The sequence below is a fragment of the Tachysurus fulvidraco genome, chromosome 11, assembly GCF_022655615.1.
Source record: "Tachysurus fulvidraco isolate hzauxx_2018 chromosome 11, HZAU_PFXX_2.0, whole genome shotgun sequence".
Lineage (NCBI taxonomy): Eukaryota > Metazoa > Chordata > Actinopteri > Siluriformes > Bagridae > Tachysurus > Tachysurus fulvidraco.
In genome coordinates this window covers 1,879,441-1,897,768 of record NC_062528.1, presented here as the reverse complement: position 1 = coordinate 1,897,768, position 18,328 = coordinate 1,879,441, and the positions used below count along the sequence as shown (strand labels likewise).

Sequence of the window (18,328 nt, the reverse complement as noted above, 5' to 3'; positions counted from 1 at the left end):
GGTTGATGAAGTCTGCCGAAAGCGTTTCCGACCTATAGGCCAGCTCCTGTAGTTCAAAGGGTCAAAGGTCGACAATTGACAGGTAATGTAACGTGTGCTTCCCTAAAACATCAGCTATAAACCATCTCTAGCTATAAAGCAAATGTATCATGAGAACAAACTCCTGTTCCACATATAACATTAAATAACTAACTAACTAACCAACTAACTAAATAAATAACTAACTAACTAAAGGGTGAAAAGTGTAAAGCTCCGGTCAGGTTTACTAATTTACTGAACTGATTTAAATAAAGAGGAAGGACAAGTTATATACATACAGGATAGGAGAACTTCCTGCCATCAGGATACTTCACCTCCACCTCCTCAACCCTGTGTGTGTGAGAGAGAGGGAGAGGGAGAGAGAGAGAGAGAGAGAGAGAGAGAGAGAGAGAGAGGGAGAGAAAGAGAAAGAGAGAGAGAAAGAGAGGGGGAGAGAGAGAAAGAGAGAGAGGGAGAGAAAGAGAGGGAGAGAGAAAGAGAAGGTGAGAGAGAGAGAGAGAGAAAGCGTGAGAGTGAGAGAGGGAAAGAGGGGGCGAGAGAGAGCATGAGAGAGAGTGAGAGAGGGAAAGAGGGGGAGAGAGAGAGAGACAGGGTGAGAGAGGGTGGGGGGTGTGTGTGTGTGAGAGAGAGAGAGAGAGAGAGAGAGAGGGGGAAAGAGGGAGAGAGCAAGAGAGAGAAAGAGAAAGAGAGAGAGAGGGGGAGAGAGAAGGTGTGTGAGAGAGAGAGAGAGAGAAAAAAAATCCTGTTTAAAACTGGATGTTCAGTCTTTTGCTCTTGGCCAAAAACCTTCAGATTGAACACCACATAAACAGCGGAGTGCGGTGGCGGCAGCGTCCTGTTCAGATTTACACACATGGCCTCCTGATTCCTGACACATACTCAGTTAAAGTCCACTTCAGTTCCAGGTTAAAACGCTACGATATTGTGGAAATGTGCAAGGGGGCGAATACTTATGCAAGCCACTGTGCTGTTACTGGTGCGACTCACTTACGTGAAAGGCTCGTCGCAGTATTCGCTGAACATGGTCACCATCATGTCCAATACTATCTTCGCCTGTACACACACACACACACACACACACACACACGTAGTTGTTAACACCTTTAGACGACTCGTTCGGCATTATGTTTATGGTTATGTCACACGTCCATACCTTAGTGACGTCGGTGGCTGTGCACTCGATAAAAACGTTCTTGGTGTTGACAGAAATTTTGCTGTGATCACCTGGAAGAGACTCAGAGCATCAAACCACTAACATTATACAGGGAGAGAGAGAGAGAGAGAGAGAGAGAGAGACAGAGACAGATAAAGTCTTACCATTGATGATGGGTGGCATGGAGAGGACGACTCCATTGCTGTCGTGTATGACTGGGTAAAGTGGCTCGTCCTCAATGATGTGCAGATAATGTCTCAGGTGGCTGTCCGTCTACAGAACACACACACACACACACACACTCATAAGGGTATACACAAATCCTGACAATAAAAAACAAATAACACCGGGCAGCCAATCAGAAAGGGCTTTGCTTGGGCATGGCATAGATGCCCAAGGAAGCGACAGCCAATCAGAATTCACCTTGTAGAGGCTCATGAGCTGGGTGGCCGTGTATTCCTGACTCTGACTGAGCGGCCTGAAGCGGATTTCCTCCGGCGCTTTAGCCGTGTACGTGAACGGTCCTGAGATGGTGTCCAGGTCGTGGGTTCCTATGGCAACCAGCGTCCTTTTCCTGCAATTCAACATCAATGAGTCCTACTGGCTAAGAACATCAATGTACTGAGGGACAATAAAAACCACACTAATCATCAGAGTGTGTGTGTGTGTGTGTGTGTGTGTGTGTGTATCCTGCCTCACCTGCAGATGTTCTGGTGCAGTTTCTCCTGCAGCTCGATGAAGCTGTCATAGCGCTCCGACGTGAACGTGATGTTCCGCAGCACAGCAGCCACCGCATGTGGCCTCACACTCGCTGTCTGCACAGCAAATACAGTTAATAACCACAAGACACCTACTCTTATTATGAATATTTAAGTGATAAGCGGTTGTAGTGAATTATGAGATGCTTTGTATGCACTAGGCTTTCGATAAACGTTTTAACTCGCCTCCTCAGTGATGACGAGCCTCTGTGGGTCTCCGTTCGCTGGACTCACACGCCTGTAACGCGGAGCCTCCGTTCTACACAAACACACAGAGTTTGTACACCATTTCACAACACGTTTCATAGCATTTTTGCATCAGCCTTTTGAAACAGGAACAAATGGGTGGAGCTACAATTACTGAAGAACACTGATGGGTCAAACTCAAACATTTACACAAACCTTGTTCTACCACAAAATGTTCTTTTAAAGCATTTTAATCAAACACAGAGACTCGATTAGAGTATGTTTGGATAAGGGTCTATGTGCTCTGTGTGATCTGCACCATGCAAAAGAACTTAAATCACTGTATGTGCGAGGCGTACTTCTCCTTGAAGACCTGCAGTCCTCGAACGAGTCCCTCCAGACACAGCAGGTCGTATCTGTTGGCCGGGACATCGATCTTATAGAGGACCACATCTGAGGCTCCTTCGGCTTTCTGATCGCCCTGCTCGCGACTTATTATGTCCTTCTCCGATGTCTAAAAATGTCATAGCACCATGGTTACGATCTCGGCCAAGTTCAAATAAACAGCAGGAACATACAGAGCAGAACATAAGAAAAGTTTAACACGGTTCTAAACATTTTATTGTGGTGTTACTAAAGGTACGGTGAACATGGGTATATGAGTATATCCAGGAAGCAGGACTATTACTCACAATCTCGTCCAGCTCAAGGCCGAACTCAAAGCAGAGCTCGTCAAATTCTTCATCAGCTTCAAAAAAAGGAGAAAAGGAGAAAAGGAGAAGAATTAAACCTACTGAGGACGAATGAAGGCAACACACTACAGTTACAATCTCATAACATTTCGTTTTGTATAAATTCCAGCTTTTATTTTGGTTTACATGAAGATTATATGATGTTCAGGGACTTTTAAAGTAAGAAAACAATCAAAGATGTCTTGCTAAAAAAAACAACAACAACAACAACAATAACAGCAGCAATAATAACTACAGTGATCATTTATTCGGCGCTTTTTGATGACGTAACTAGCCGTTCTAGCTAAAGTCAATATCTATTTTTAAAATAAAGTTTAAATGATTATTTTGTTGTATAAGATCTATATATTTTTCAATCACACAATTATATCGAATAATCCACCACGTGACGTAAATGTTTGTCTGTAATATGATATTTTACCTCAGGATCTGATCCCAGATGCTACAATCTGACGCAATCTCTGCAATGCACCTTAAAATGTTTGGGATTTTTTATATTTCACGTTCATCCTCATAGTGACCAGAAATCCCAGAATGACATTATATACTTTAACACGGATTTTTAACAGAAATCAGGCTTATATTTAAATGACAGCTATCTGCTAGTCAGCATTGTTAGCACTTTCCCATTCAAACTTGATCCAATGCGCATAAATGACACTTTATTTACGTCACGGGTAGGTTAATATTTTTGGAAATGAAACAAACTTACTGTACGTCTTCCCCAAAGCTTGGAAGAGAAGATCCCGTTTAACGCTGACAGTCGGCATGTTTGCTGCTAACGGCTAATAGCACCGGTAAGATGCTTGACTGAAGCGCATGCGCAGTGACACACAACGTACAAAACGGCGCATGCGCGGTTTAGCGAGCCGATTCTTTTTATCCTGAGCCGAAACTTTCAAATGACTCATGTTTATACAGACCAACATTTATTACCAGTGTTTATTCTGTTCAAATTTATTAATCTGTAAATTTATTTTTCATCTTATTTTTTCTATTGTTACTAAAGGTGTTACTTTTAAAGGTGTAGTTCAACTACTTGAAATACTAAAATATATTTAAAATACAATAAGATAAGATAAGCAAAGTGTTGATTCACTTTTTATTAAATCAATTTGTTTTGTCATAAAATAACAGGAAATTAAATATTCTGTAAAAAAAAAAAAAAAAGGTGATTGCATTTAGGCAAGTCACGTTTTCTTGCTGATTGCACTACTGTAGTTCTGTCCCATGTGGGAAAACCTGGAGATGCCGAGAATCCCCTGCGAAAAGGAATTCGATGTAACACAAAAATTACGATTTCATCAGGTTTGAAATTACAGATCCATCACTTCTGTATTCACGACGTTTTCAGGACTGACTGGATGGCTAAAAGGTCTGGGGCTAAGAAACAAATCTAACTGCAATATGTTTAAACTTCATAACCAGAAAAAAAAAAAAAAAAGAGTTTCAGCTGTTAAAACTGATCACAGAAATTAGTTATCGTGGTGATCAGCTGTGGGGAAAAAACAAAACATTGTGACTAATGATTCGCATTTGAGTAGTTACAGGTTTACAAAACAAATTGACAGGAAACAAATTTCACAGAAAGCCCTTATATATGAAAGATTTATTATGGCTGTCAGATTTTCCTGATTTGACCCTTTAGAAAGCAGCAGCTCTGTGAATGGTTTCGTCCTCCGTCTCTGATGTAGTGTTTCACCAGAGCGTGGACGTCTTGGACTTAAGAGATCCTCTCGTAGAAGAGCAGGTAGGCTTGAGACGACTGCACTCGAGCCTCTGTGACCGACTGCACGCTGCTGTCACTGACGTAGAACCAAGAACCTTCCAGAGGCGTCCCGTCTTCTGCAAATGATAATTCGATCTCGGTAACTGTTTATTACGGAGCTATTCATGACTATTGCTAACTCAGGAACTTGGTACGTTAGAAGAAATGTGTGAACATCCTGATTTTGGCAAAGCGACACACACACACACACACACACCCTAAGCATTACACGTGACATCGAAACTAGCCTTTCGACTATTGCTTCACATAACTACGTAATATAATACACCGGTTTTATTAAAGATAGTCAACCATGTAAAGAGGTTACAACTGATCATGTGACAATTCTATTCTTTCTTTTCTTTTCTTGCACAGTGAATTTATCGACTTGTTAAAATTACCTGCCGCTCCGTTTAGCAAACCGCTGCTAGCGTGTGTATAAGGTCGGGCTTTGACGAATGCTGTGTAGTGACCCGAGCGCATGGTGCCGCTGTGCTCCACAATACCGTAGAGAGAGTAGAGGAGCTGTGTCTGTCCTTCCTTCACTCCCTAAACACAAACACACACACACACACACACACACACACACATACACACACATACACACCTTAGAATATCAGAAACTGCTTCTCGGAGACATAAGCGTAGAAAGAAATACGAGACATACAGATACCTTGCATTTGACGGAACAGAATGGACCGAGATCCAGAACCTGAGGAAACTGTACATGCCTGTTGACTTTACACAAACTGTAACCCACCTACAAACAAACACAATGAAGATGCATCAGTCCTACACCAGAATTTCTTTAAACACTCGGTGCATTGTTGGATCAATTTATCTCTGTAAAATTCTGTCTTACTCTCACTCAATGTTGTGTGTGTGTGTGTGTGTGTGTGTGTGTGTGTGTGTGTTACCTTCTTGAACCTGTTTAGGTGAAGAGTGAGTACAGGAGGAGGAGAAGAGATCAGCATCTGCTTTATTCCCTCAGTGTACACCTTCTTCTTACCACCTATGTAAGACGTATACAGAGAGAGAGAGATGAAACAGGTAATGAGTGAAACAGAGAGACTCAGAAACAGCCATGTGTGTGTGTGTGTGTGTGTGTGTACCGTCTGATGCTCTCTGGCTGCAGGTCACACACAGTAGGCTGTTGGGGTGTGTCAGTTGCTCCACCTGTGTGAACTCTTGAAGACACGACTCCACCGAGCTCTCCGAGTTGTTCAGAGCCGCCCTGCTGGACAGAGTTGAGAACGCAGCAATCGGGTCTGCGTTCACCGCCACAAAACCTGTCTCCGTCTCCGACTCCGCCCCCGACTCCACCTCAGGCTCCACCTCTTTGATCCTCTGCTGATCCTCAGAGATGGACAGCGCTCTCACCCTCTTGGTTAGCGTCGCCTCTCTGTGGCCGTCTTCCTCTTCCACCTCCGGGTTCGTTGTTCCCTGTTCTGATAGGCTGATGAATCTGTTAGAGGAGGTGTTCGGTGCTTCGCTTTCTTCTTCATCATCCTCCTCCTCTCTCTCTTCATTAGCAGGCGTCATGAGCTCTTCGGCTCCACTTTCGGTTTCAGCTTTCTGCTGCTCGTCCGTGCTCAGGGACGAGGCTTCCGGAGAATCCGCGTCTTCGCTCTGATTGGTCAGCAAATCCAGGGCGAACTTTGTGCTTTGCTTTTGCTGACGCCGTTGGGTCTGTAAGTACAAAAATCATAGTGTGCGTCTTAATACATCGAGGCGGTGTCTGCTGAGGTTAAAGGGCCATGACTTAGTACCTTAGCCTGTTTCTTCGCCTGCTTCTTGGCTTTCTTTTGCTGGTACTTGCTTCCGGCTCCCGTCGGCATATCTTCAATCCCATTGGTCAATGGAGTCGCGACGCTCGGCAAACTTTCCGTGCTTTCGCTCTTCTTCTGCTGACCGCCAACCTTCTTTTTCCTGTAAGCCTAAAAAAGTTCAACATTAAAACTTGTGAGACTGTAATAAAGAAGTTAGATCGTTTGCTATTGAATAATAACAACAACAACAAAAAGAAAACAAGGGAATATCTGTGCACATTCGCTTAATAGCTAACTGGCTAACAGTAATATAATTCATTCATTCATCTTCTACCGCTTATCCACACACTCTCATTCACTCACACACTACGGACAATTTTCCAGAGATGCCAATCAACCTACCATGCATGTCTTTGGACTGGGGGAGGAAATCGGAGTACCCGGAGGAAACCCCCGAGGCACGGGGAGAACATGCAAACTCCACACACACAAGGCGGAGGCGGGAATCAAACCCCCAACCCTGTAGGTGTGAGGTGTACGTGCTAACCACTAAGCCACCGTGCCCCCTGATGTAAATCAAGATAATATATATAACGAGCTGGCTAACGTTACGCTGGTGCAGGTGTCTATGAAGTGGCTAAATATTTAGCTAGATTTAAAAAAAAAAAGATAAATATTCCAAACTTAAATAGTTTCAGTTCTTTACCTCATTAGCTACAGGTAGCGAGAGATCGAGAAACACCTCCGTAACCATGGAAACAGTCTTACACTCCAAACACATCAAGGTGCTGGTCAACTCTCCGCCAAACACATGTTCCACAAAACTCTTCGTCACACCGTTGCTCTTATATTCTAGCAAGAAAACCCAAAAAAACCCAGTTGGAACTTGACATGCGTGTATATAAAGTTAATAATGCTTTATAATGCTTAGCATTAGCATACGTCGTGTAGCAGCACGGCTCACCTTTTACTAATTTCTTTTGCTCCGGCTCGGAGGTTTTCCCTGAACTTTTCAGCGCATTCAGAATCCCGCAAGTTACTCTCTGTGGACGAAGCGTTAGCATTAGCACACGTAGCTTAGAGAAGTGTACTGAGAACTGCTAATAAACACGAGGCGTTTGCGATTAGTGAACGTACGATGTTCTCCTCGGCTTCCATTCCGTCCAGCAGGTGGCGCAGGAGCTCTTGACTGTCCTGTTGCTGGAAGCTTTTAAATCTTGCCGCCCTGCACGTGCGCACACAAGAAACATCTTAACTATTTCCACAAACCAGACTTATCTACGTGCGGTAAAACAGATGCTAGTTTCTCCGAGCCGTACTTTTTACACACTTGCGTGAAGAGCTCACTTGGGGTCACCACGCCTTTTCTGGTCACCTGGATTTCATTGAGCAGCTGACACATGGCCAGGGTGAGAGAGCCGGGTCTCGGTAACTGCACCTGAAGAGGATCCTGAGGAAGGAAGGAAAAAATTACCACAGAAAGATGACATACGGCAAACTTTGTTCAGCGAATTCGGTTAGCGAGTCGTTCAGGATGACTGTTAGCGCAGGGCTTACAAAGAACAAACAGAAAGAATAATTGATCAAATATTTTTGAGTTTTTCCACAAATCTTTCATTTCTTGATGTCTTGTTTTAGTTGCGATGTCTTCAGATGACCCTCAGAAATGCTAGTCATAGAATGATTCATTCATTAAGTGGTCATTTATTAGCCTTTCGCTGTTGTCTGTCAACGACGAGTATTAAAAATACAGTGCACGGGAACACTGTTGCTAGGCAATCGGAGAAGGAGGGGTGGTGCTAAAAGTAATAAATATCTGAGCAAGCTATCAAATATCGTTAATGTAGATGTACAACGACATCAGGAATATCGACATTAACCTCTATGTTGACAGACTTCTACAAAATAACTGTATGGCTAATAATCACAGCTAGCATCGCTGGCTAACACCGCCACAACACCAGCGAGGATACATGGTGCGTGTTTAGCCCGGCCATGATGGAGCAGCAAATTCTATTATTGATTCATTCTTTCATTCATTTTCTACCGCTTATCCGAACTTCTCGGGTCACGGGGAGCCTGTGCCTATCTCAGGCGTCATCGGGCATCGAGGCAGGATACACACTGGACGGAGTGCCAACCCATCACAGGGCACACACACTCTCTCATTCACTCACACACACACACACACACACACACACACACACACACACACACACACACTACGGACAATTTTCCAGAGATGCCAATCAACCTACCATGCATGTCTTTGGACCGGGGGAGGAAACCGGAGTACCTGGAGGAAACCCCCGAGGCACGGGGAGAACATGCAAACTCCATACACACAAGGCGGAGGCGGGAATCGAACCCCCAACCCTGGAGGCGTGAGGCGAACATGCTAACTACTAAATCACCGTGCCCCCCCCTAAATTCTATTATGAAAGGAGAAAACAAAAAAAAAAAAATAGGACGTACTAATTGTGAGGATGATGACGGTGTGATCAACACACTCTTTTCTTCGTCCCGGAAGTCACCGAGTTGTTCACGCAGCAGCAACGTCTGCGACAGATTCTGAAACGCACACGTTAGAGATTTCAACATGGATTTCAACAGTTAGCGTTAGCAAAGATAGCATACGTTCTAGTGAAGACACGCATTATAAAATATGGTATAAAACTGCGGACCTGCAGTACGGCGTTGAAGAAGCAGGTGTTGCCGAGGTTGCTGAGGCCTCGCACAGGCACCGTGCGGCATTGTGCTTCTTGGCCATTTTGCTTCACACACTTCTTGTTTTCTTTCTGCTCTTCTTTACTTTCTTGCTCTTTTCCAGCCTTGTTTTCCTGCACGGTCTCACTTGAAGGGTTTTTCTCTTCTTCTGCTTCTTAATAGAGACAAGTGAGTTTAAATATTTTATAAGCATGTGATTTACTAAGAAATACAACTGCACGCCGCGAGTAGAGGGGTCCAAGCACCGTTCAGAATTACTGGTCTGTTCTTGCCAATTTCGTACGGCACTAAAGAGACACCCTACCGCTACGGCACTAAAGAGACACCCTACCTACCCTACCGGACATAACAGCCTACCGTTAACCTCGTCCACTGCCGATTGCATTAGAGCTTTAAATCACAAATTTCAACCCTATATTCCCAAACCTCATCGTCTCTGTCTAAAAGTTTGTAAACAGGCCCCAGGTTTCCTGATTCCTAGGGGTTTTTTACACCTGGTCACTTCCTGCTTTTTCTGTGATCAGATAGCTACCTGACGGTAAATAGACCAGGGCTAAATGCCCTCCGAAATGTTTTGGAGACGGATATAAATCCTATAGTTCAAACCCCTTCAGGAGGTGGTCTGGGACGCGTTTCAGATGAAACTGGACAGGTGTAAATGAATGTGGTTGTTCAAGCCACATACGTCAGCGCTATACTCCTCCCAAACGGAAGTACGTCACTCATAGGTGACTCGCGTGTCGTGCATCGCGCCAGAAACAAATATGTTTTCCCACCAGCGCTGGCTCCGATCTTTCACCCAGACGTCTCGTTTGGTCTTAAAATGCACTGCTGCCGCCAGCGAAAATGCAGCAAACAGTAAATGCTGTTTTTTGTAGCAACCGCATACACCAAAGTGTGTTCCATTTCAATTACCCCGGAAATAAAGTAAAATATATTTGCATTTTGGGCGGGAGTAGAAAGATCGGATCGATATCCGATTTGCCGAGACGCGTTTATGTGGCCTGATGTAAATGGGACAGTTTTACCAAATCAGATAGCTATTGGATCAGAGACAACACATGAAGTGACCGGGTGTAAAAAGGCCCCTAGATGCCTTCACTGCAAATTTGATAAAAAGGGGCCCACATTCCAGGCCCTTGTTTTCATTTTTAATTAAAATAAATAAATAAATAAAACTATACTCTATAAACTGTATATATATATATCTGGAATATTACGACTGTATGCCACATAACCATGATAACATGCTGTATAATGTACTTCTGACCTAGTATGTGCTTCAAGACAAAGCCTGCAACTGCCTGCTTTCGTAAACTGTTTAAAAATGTGTCCAACACTTTTCTGAGTGTTTCACTCATTACCTGCTCTGTTCATCGGGTCACTGTGGCATTTACTCCTAGTGGCGGCTTTGTGTCTGGATTCGTCCTGCAATTGTTTCTTGATGTTGGAAATGAGTTGAGCCAGTTGTCCGGTGCTGGAGTAGGAGATGTCGTCATCGCAGATATAACACCTTAACAGTAACGAAAAACAAAAACAACAACAAAAAAGTTCTCTTATATAAAATTCTGCCAATTTTCCAGAGGTGTCTAACTGAAAGGACTTGATGTTACTATAGATAATAAGGATTTCTTTCTTCCAAACTTACAGAATTCTCTATCTAGCTAGTGTTTAGCCAGATTTAGGTCAACAGAGCTCTTGCATTTTTCAAATAGATAAGTTTGTAGTTTAAAGTCTGCGTGTGTATGTAAAACTTTACCACACACTCCAGTTGTCCAGGCTGAGCACCAGGCAGTGCTGTTCTGAACGTGGCGTCTCGTAATGTTTAATGGCGTGTTGGTTCTCTGAGAACCTCCCGCAACCCTGAACACACAAAAACGTAACAAAATCAATTTAATTCAAGTGGAAAAAAGCTGTGATTCACGTGCCACATACCTGGTAATGAAAAGTTGGCTATATATATATATGTACTAGTGGTATAAGTGATATAAATGCTCAAGCACAGATCCTGGACACTACACACTAGTGCACAGTGTCATACTCACTCTGTGTCCACATTTGAGACACATCCATATCGCTGGCATTTCTTGTGCATCTTTGTCATCGGACTCTTTCTTCCGCTCGCACGTCTCACACTCTTCACACACGTCCCAGCTCTCATCCATGCTCGTCTTCCTCAGCCAGCCAGGGTCCGTTCCTTTACGGACGTGCGTACACTTCACACCTAAACACAGACACACACGGGTCACGTGAACCGATTCAGAAAGCAGGAGGCTCGTATTCTACGAGGACGACGATCGTCTCTCACCCATCAGGTCTGCAGAGCCGTCCATGTCCTCCTCGGGACCCTTGCCTCGAGCTTTGGCTCGTTTCTTCCCCATCGATTTACTTCCTGTGCAAATTTACAACACACATCACACAAAAATAATAAGTATTTAGATCTGTCAGGAGTCACAGCAGGAGTCATTTAGGGCTCTAGGTGCCCAATATGACGTCATGCATTACGTAATTGATTCAGATTTCATGAATCATTTACATGAATAGAACGTTTCTACACTTTTAATAGATGATAATAATAATAATATGATCTGAAATGACGTTATTTATATTTAGATAATAAATATTAATATATATATATATTTAAATAACACTCAGAAATAGTTTTGACCTTTTCTAAGAATGAAGAAAAGCTAAAATGACCATTAACGTGAAAGCAAAAGTACAAAAAACAAAAAATGTTAGAGATAAAAAAAATGTTTTTTTATACCAGATGTTGATATATTTTCATTATCATTGTGTAAATCTGTTCGTTTCATCTGTGTTCATTGTTTTTAAACCCAATGCTAACGTCATGCTTACCTCGCTAACTAACAACACTGACGTTTACACACTTTTGTGGTCTTTCTTCGTCCTTTTATTGACTTTATCGCTCCAAACTACATGATCCTGTAACAGAAAGAAATCCGACTAACAAACATTTTTATCCAAATTCACTTAAATCACAGGTGTAGCTGCTAAACTCCACGTTTCCTAGGATTCAATCCCAAACCGCTCATCGTTCCCTGCTTAGGCACCATCTACAGTGTACAATCTGACAGCACGTGCTCCCTTTCTAGTGCCCTATATCTCACACACGACTGTATTAGGGACAGAAGCTACGGCTTTAGACCTAAATCTCGCGTTTGTAAATACAGCGGGTGTTTTTTTTTAAAGTTGTAATCGAGTAATGAAATTATTTAGAATTAGATATTTAAAACGTGCATAATTGTAAAATGTCAAGATTGGAAGATATATAACGTTGATTTTTGTGACCGGAAGTACCGCTGCTAGCAGTAACTTGCTTCACACTAGGCTTTAGAATGATCTCTTATTATTTCCTAGCTTTCTTAAATATAGCGTAAAAAGCGTTTAGTGCTATAATTGTAATCCTGGTATGATTTTATATATGTTATATAATTACGACATTATTATTTATACCTATGAAATTTACGTAACTTGACTTATTTTTTATGTAACCGGAAGTCATGACGGTGCTTTAGATTCAGTCAGTATCAGAAACCTCTCAGATATCTACACGCAGTTCATTGGAACGAATGCGTCAATAGAGCCGCCATCTTGGAAAGGGCACCCCTTCTCTTTAATGCATCAGCGTCAATGTAGGGAAAGAAATAAAATCACCATAAATCGTCATGAATGCGATTTTCTAGTTATTTTGGTTCGTTCCAAAGGTCAGACATGTATTTATCATTGAGTCAAGAGAAAATTTAAGGTTTTGATATTAAGATAATCTACTTTTGCACAATATAATGCATAGTGCTAATAGGTCACACAATGGTGTGACTATACATGTTCATTTAAACATTTCAATTGCAGGGCTCTCAAGTTTTGAAGACAGGCAAGGTGACACCCCCCCCCCCCCAATAATGGGGGAGTAAGGATCACTGACCGCAATTTAATCAAAGTATTTGTTTAGTTTCCATGTATGTGTGTGTGTGTGTGTGTGTGTGTGTGTGTGTGTGTGTGTGTGTGTGTGTGTGAGAGAGAGAGAGAGAGAGAGAGAGAGAGATTATGAATAGTGTTTATTGTAAGTGTTTGTTGCCTTTTTGGACCCCTTTATCATGTGTAATGTTGCTCCCATATAAAACAGTTCAGCACAAGCCCAGACATTTTTAGGGTCATGATTGAGGACAATGTCCCGTCCAGAGACAAACTGTTTCGTGTTGAGCTTTTGTTCAAACCAAACATCAAAAATACCCTCTCTAATGTTGTTTTTTTTTCCATTGGTTGTTGCGTTAAATCTTACCCAGATACAATAGTGCTATTTTCTGATTGGCTATTGTGTAGCCTCGGCTTTTGATTGGCTGATAAGTGTCAGGCTCGACTAAGAACTCCAGGGGAGACGCGCTTGATTCCTGCCCGGTTCCATAGAGACAGCGGTTCGGACAGATACATCTTGGGCGCCGCAGCTTATTAAATATATGATAAATAGTCTAAAGGTTTTTCTGCGTGAGAAATACGATGTGTGGCGGGAGAGCGGGAGAAAAGACCCAAATGCATGACTGTCACACTCAATGTGTGACACTTGACAGCCCTGAAATTGTATTGGTTTATTTAGTATCCCTGCAACAACAGCACGACCTTACACAGTTTCTTCCTGACACTTTTGCTCTGCAGTTGCAGAGTATGGACCTTTGCGACATGGTGTTGTCTCAACTTATGAAAGGTCCAGACAACCAGTGAAATTAAGCTAAAGTGATGGTTGTCTATGCCATCTTCAGTCTCAACAATGTGATCACCAAGTAGGTGCTCACATTGAAGACCAATATGTCCTCAGAGCCTACTTTTGCTTTAGAATCAGAATCAGATTATTTTATTTAATACCATGTCAGCAATCAAAGCTATTTTCATGGCAAAAATTCAGTTACAAAAACACATATCATATAAATACAATAAAAACAAAACAAATATAAACAGAAAGTCATATTATACATTTTTAATTAACATAAGATAAAAAGAATCCAAACCCTTTTCATGCATAATGTCATTAAATATGTCCTTAAGTGAAGTAAGTTGATAAAAGAGCATTCTGCTTGTGTTAAGTCCAGGACAATCTAATAAAATATGTTTGACAGATAAGGGAATCTTACAAGACATACTTAACCTCCTAAGACCAATATACCTGTCAAGATCATCTCTGAATAGAGAAAAGATAGGTTTAGAGCCAGTACATTTTTGTTTGTGTATGTGAAATTTAGCCAGTATATAGGAAACACAAATTAATTAAGTAATATTTCCCTACATTCTCTTTAGAATAGTCGAACAAACAAAAGAAAACATATTTAAAGCAGGACCCCAAGGCGACATCTAGGTGTAGATATCTATGGGGCACAGAAGGAAGTAGTTCTACTGTCAACAACAACAACAACAACAACAAGACGAGAATTAAAAAATAAAATACATGTATGTAAATACAAGTAGGGAAAAAAAATTGTAAATAAATAAATAATAAATACTTAATACGAATATTTAATATAAAAAACATATAAAATAAATAAAAGTAATCATATATAAAATATTATATATATTTATACTATATAAAATAATATATAAAAAATAAAAACATTTTTGTTGTTGTAATGTCGATTAATGATTAACTCTCCAAGCAGCTCAAAATTATAACACGAGGCGTTTATGCTTTTTGTTATTTAAATGTTTAATTTAATTAAGAGCTTAATCATTTCTGTTATTATATTATTATTTCACATATAAAGTTTCAAATGTATTGTTTGATAATTAGATTTTTTTTTGTGACCGGAAGTAGTGACGTTTCTTGATGCCAGTTTTATTACCGTAATCTTACTGCGCATGCGCAGGACAAACGTGCTCGTTTACCGAACAGCAGTTTAGGATTTGTACTATTTGGACAGATTAAATGATTTAAAGATGCCGGTGTTGTTGTGGATTTCTATGAGACAACATGGTGATGGTGTGTGATTCTTTTCTCTGTGCCGCATCAGCAGTGAGAGATCGGATTAGATGAGATTAGATGAGTCTTGGTGAATGGCTCAGAGTCGGACCGAGCACGCCGAGGCTCAGCTGGCTGAGCTGGAGCTGCTGTTGAGTATGTTTCCCAGCCAGGACGAGCTGGAGGTGGATCAGGTGGCACATGCAGAGCTGAGATCTTATGTAGAAGGAACAGTGGACTGTTCACCAAACACCAGACCTGAACTGTGCATCAAGATCCGGACACACACAGGGGTGAACGACACACTCTAATATTTATAGATCATATTTATGTTTCAGGTTATAAAAATCATCACATACAGTTTGAGATAGTGTTAATGTTGATTCTCCTTATTGAAATGTTACCGATTGTTTACTGTATGACGTCACCGTTGCTAGAGAAGTTATACTGATATTTAATAAGAGGGTGGGAAACATTACATATATTATGTTACCTCCTTTAAAAAAAACTTCTTTCCTCATTCGCCACTTTTTTAGCAGCATATTAAAAAGAAATCCAATTTGGACTCAAAGTCTCAGAATGCAAAGCAGCTATGTGACTCAGAGACTCGACTCAGAGACTCGACTCAGAGACTCGACTCAGAGACTCGACTCAGAGACTCGACTCAGAGACTCGACTCAGAGACTCGACTCAGAGACTCGACTCAGAGACTCGACTCAGAGACTCGACTCAGAGACTCGACTCAGAGACTCGACTCAGAGACTCGACTCAGAGACTCGACTCAGAGACTCGACTCAGAGACTCGACTCAGCTAGGTACCAGTTTTAACAAGTGTAACTCAGCTACTATATATGATGTATGGAGTGATTTTGCGGACAAAATTAAAAAGGAATTGCAAATTATATTGCAACTGCACTTCATACTTAAAATTCATACTTTACATACGTAAAAACCGTGACATAATTCAAACACAAATTCAAACCTTTTGCATTTCCGTTTACGCGAAGGCACCATGTATGACAAATTTCAATTATTTATTTAAATAATTTCTTTAAAAATATTTGCCCTTTTTATTTTAAATATTCTTATTTCTGTATTTCACTTTTGTTTATTAAGTATATCTCTGACTGATGGTATGACACGCCATGACACGGCAGTCGACTGTGAATGACGTCACTTGCAGATAAAAAAACACGCCCCCTAATATAATCCCACAATCCCAATATAATCAACAATTATTAACAGTTTAAATTGTCACGTTTTTTACAACGACAAGCAGGAAACACTGTTGCAAAATCCCTCCATAATAATGAGTTGAGCATGAAAATGTTAGCTTATATGTTTGAGACAGACTGAAGGAATAAAGTGCCGCTGCATTGCTCTCTGATTATAAACATAATAATGTGTCGATCTGGTATGCAGGTAGATGTTTCACTCTCATGCACGTACCCATCTGACTATCCAGCAGTGCTGCCCGAGATCGTAGTCAGGTACAAAACCTTCCGTGTCCTTTCTTCTCGATCAGAGGGATTTGTACAGCAACAACTTGAACCGATTTAAAAACAAAGTTAAGGTAATAAATATCATGGTTATTGTGGTAGGTGTGGTGAGTTGAGCCGGACGCAGCACGCCGGCCTCGTCTCCGGGCTTCGATCGTACCTGCGCGAGAGCTGCATGGGTGAAGTGTGTGTGCTGTCCGCTGTCAATTGGCTCAGAGATCAGACACAGGTATACCTCGAGCAGGACGAAAACAAGGATGACGACGGTGCGAAAGGAACGGTGGAAACGCAGCGCGGCGAAACCTTCACCAGGCTGTGGATCTACAGCCATCACATTTACAACAAAAGCAAAAGAAAGAACATCTTGGAGTGGGCCAAAGAGCTGCAGCTGACCGGCTTCAGCATGCCAGGGAAGCCGGGGGTCGTGTGTGTGGAGGGTCTACAAGCTGCCTGTGAGGAATTCTGGGCCAGGTGTGTGAGTCTTCTTAAAGGAGCGATGAAGCTGCACTTTAATCCTTGAGTTCTAATGTTTTTCTAGCTGTCTGTCTGACTGATGTGTGTATGATCGATTGATGTACGTTTTGTCCGATGCACCACAGGGTAAAGGTCCTGACCTGGAAACGCATCATGATCCGTCACAGAGAGGACGTCCCGCTGGACTCAGTCACTCAGGACACAAAGTCTCTGCGAAGGTTCGACGGCTTTGAGGAGGCCTCGTTCGACCCTCATGGGAACAGAGGGAACCACATGGACCTCGGGCAGCTGTTCCAGTTCCTCAGCGATCGAGGTTGTGCCGAAATCTTCCAGCTATACTTCGGAGTTGAAGGGAGATGAGTGAGGACTTTTCATAGAGCAGGTTTTTAGATTTTAAAGTGTGTGTGTGTGAGAGAGAGAGAGAGAGAGAGAGAGAGAAAGAGAGAGAGAGAGAGAGAGAGAGAAATGATGAAGTGCCTTTGTTTTAAATAATACACCAACTCCATGTCATATGGAATAAAGAGTTATGTATAAACTTTGTCTTCTTATTTATCTACTCTACACTCTGTGGGTTTATTGCTCTTCTGGTCCACCTTGGTGTGATTGCATGACATCACTGTTTTAAGTTTACAGATTGATGCTGATAAAGGTGTGTTACTGAGATTTGGATCTCAGTCACGGTCTGAAACGGTCTGAGATGATTTTTGTGACTTTATCATGCTGGATGTAGCCTTTAGAAGAACTTAAATTGTGTCCTGAAGGGAGGAACGTCCTCAGAACTTACACCGTTAAACCAGCACCACCAGAACAAATTGTTCACACGTAGAAGGTTGGACTCATGATGCCTTGATGATTTATGACCTCACCTTTTATTGTTGTGATGGAACTCCAACAGTTAAGGCTTTGGATTACTGATCAGAAGCTTTGGGGTTCGATACGTTTCATACTTACAACATATTTCAGTGGGCGGAGCCATATAGAGTCCGTAAAACTCTTTTCACCTCCTGACCTTGTTGTTATCAGAAAATAATAAGCAATGACCTGTTTTATGTTGCGCAATATCTGTGGGACAAGTTAGTTCCTCTTATCGCGTTATAGCCGCTATAAAATAAAGTAATTCGCTCAGAAACCTCTCTTTTAATCTGAGTCTGAAATTCATTAACAACATCTGAGCAATCGGGAATCGAGAACAGAACAGCGCCGTGGTATAAACGTGAGGAAAAGACGCCGCCGTAGAC

The 18,328-nt window shown here is 41.9% G+C and overlaps 3 protein-coding genes across 4 annotated transcripts in view; 1 reads left to right on the top strand and 2 right to left on the bottom strand.

The window, feature by feature from the left end:
- The window catches only part of farsb (phenylalanyl-tRNA synthetase subunit beta), a 7,622-nt gene extending 3,870 nt beyond the window's left edge, over positions 1–3,752 (bottom strand). The window contains exons 1-11 of the mRNA XM_027138786.2: positions 3,601–3,752; positions 2,829–2,884; positions 2,496–2,650; positions 2,137–2,209; positions 1,892–2,007; positions 1,616–1,766; positions 1,357–1,465; positions 1,193–1,263; positions 1,031–1,092; positions 318–369; positions 1–46 (exon numbers count right to left, since the gene is read on the bottom strand). The exon at positions 1–46 is cut by the window's left edge and continues 16 nt beyond it. Coding sequence (XP_026994587.2) covers positions 1–46; positions 318–369; positions 1,031–1,092; positions 1,193–1,263; positions 1,357–1,465; positions 1,616–1,766; positions 1,892–2,007; positions 2,137–2,209; positions 2,496–2,650; positions 2,829–2,884; positions 3,601–3,658 — 949 coding nt within the window. The 5' untranslated portion in view covers positions 3,659–3,752. The remainder of the gene's footprint in view (positions 47–317; positions 370–1,030; positions 1,093–1,192; positions 1,264–1,356; positions 1,466–1,615; positions 1,767–1,891; positions 2,008–2,136; positions 2,210–2,495; positions 2,651–2,828; positions 2,885–3,600) is intronic.
- Positions 3,753–3,976: 224 nt separating this feature from the next.
- usp16 (ubiquitin specific peptidase 16) lies at positions 3,977–12,664 on the bottom strand. Of its 2 annotated transcripts, XM_027138785.2 has the most exons (18): positions 12,630–12,664; positions 12,012–12,098; positions 11,461–11,544; positions 11,198–11,376; positions 10,912–11,015; positions 10,517–10,665; positions 9,110–9,306; positions 8,901–8,996; positions 7,745–7,875; positions 7,563–7,650; positions 7,390–7,468; positions 7,132–7,277; positions 6,426–6,593; positions 5,769–6,345; positions 5,574–5,668; positions 5,330–5,416; positions 5,058–5,205; positions 3,977–4,733 (listed from the first exon to the last, which is right to left on the bottom strand). In XM_027138785.2, the coding sequence occupies exons 3-18, from the start codon at positions 11,531–11,533 to the stop codon at positions 4,612–4,614; spliced, it is 2,439 nt and encodes an 812-aa protein (XP_026994586.2). In that variant the 5' UTR covers positions 11,534–11,544; positions 12,012–12,098; positions 12,630–12,664; the 3' UTR covers positions 3,977–4,611. The 2 variants fall into 2 exon arrangements, with proteins under 2 accessions (XP_026994586.2, XP_047676618.1); XM_047820662.1 differs by lacking the exon at positions 12,630–12,664 and having other exon boundaries at positions 9,110–9,303; positions 12,012–12,460.
- A 2,331-nt stretch (positions 12,665–14,995) lies between these two features.
- Positions 14,996–17,625, top strand: rwdd2b (RWD domain containing 2B). Its single transcript, XM_027138721.2, has 4 exons — positions 14,996–15,410; positions 16,540–16,607; positions 16,719–17,087; positions 17,216–17,625. Exons 1-4 carry the CDS (start codon positions 15,213–15,215, stop codon positions 17,448–17,450), a joined length of 870 nt encoding a protein of 289 aa, XP_026994522.1. The 5' UTR covers positions 14,996–15,212; the 3' UTR covers positions 17,451–17,625.
- Positions 17,626–18,328: the final 703 nt, after the last annotated feature.

Excerpts from the sequence above, each read along its gene's own strand:
- usp16 (XM_027138785.2), bottom strand. The coding sequence starts at position 11,533 with ATGGGGAAGAAACGAGCCAAAGCTCGAGGCAAGGGTCCCGAGGAGGAC. Across the intron at positions 7,278-7,389 it reads GCAAAAGAAATTAGTAAAAG|AATATAAGAGCAACGGTGTG; the intron begins GTGAGCCGTGCT and ends TTTTCTTGCTAG. Across the intron at positions 5,206-5,329 it reads TCTGTTCCGTCAAATGCAAG|GGAGTGAAGGAAGGACAGAC; the intron begins GTATCTGTATGT and ends GTTTGTGTTTAG.
- rwdd2b (XM_027138721.2), top strand. The coding sequence starts at position 15,213 with ATGGCTCAGAGTCGGACCGAGCACGCCGAGGCTCAGCTGGCTGAGCTG. Across the intron at positions 16,608-16,718 it reads CTGCCCGAGATCGTAGTCAG|GTGTGGTGAGTTGAGCCGGA; the intron begins GTACAAAACCTT and ends TTATTGTGGTAG. Across the intron at positions 17,088-17,215 it reads TGTGAGGAATTCTGGGCCAG|GGTAAAGGTCCTGACCTGGA; the intron begins GTGTGTGAGTCT and ends GATGCACCACAG.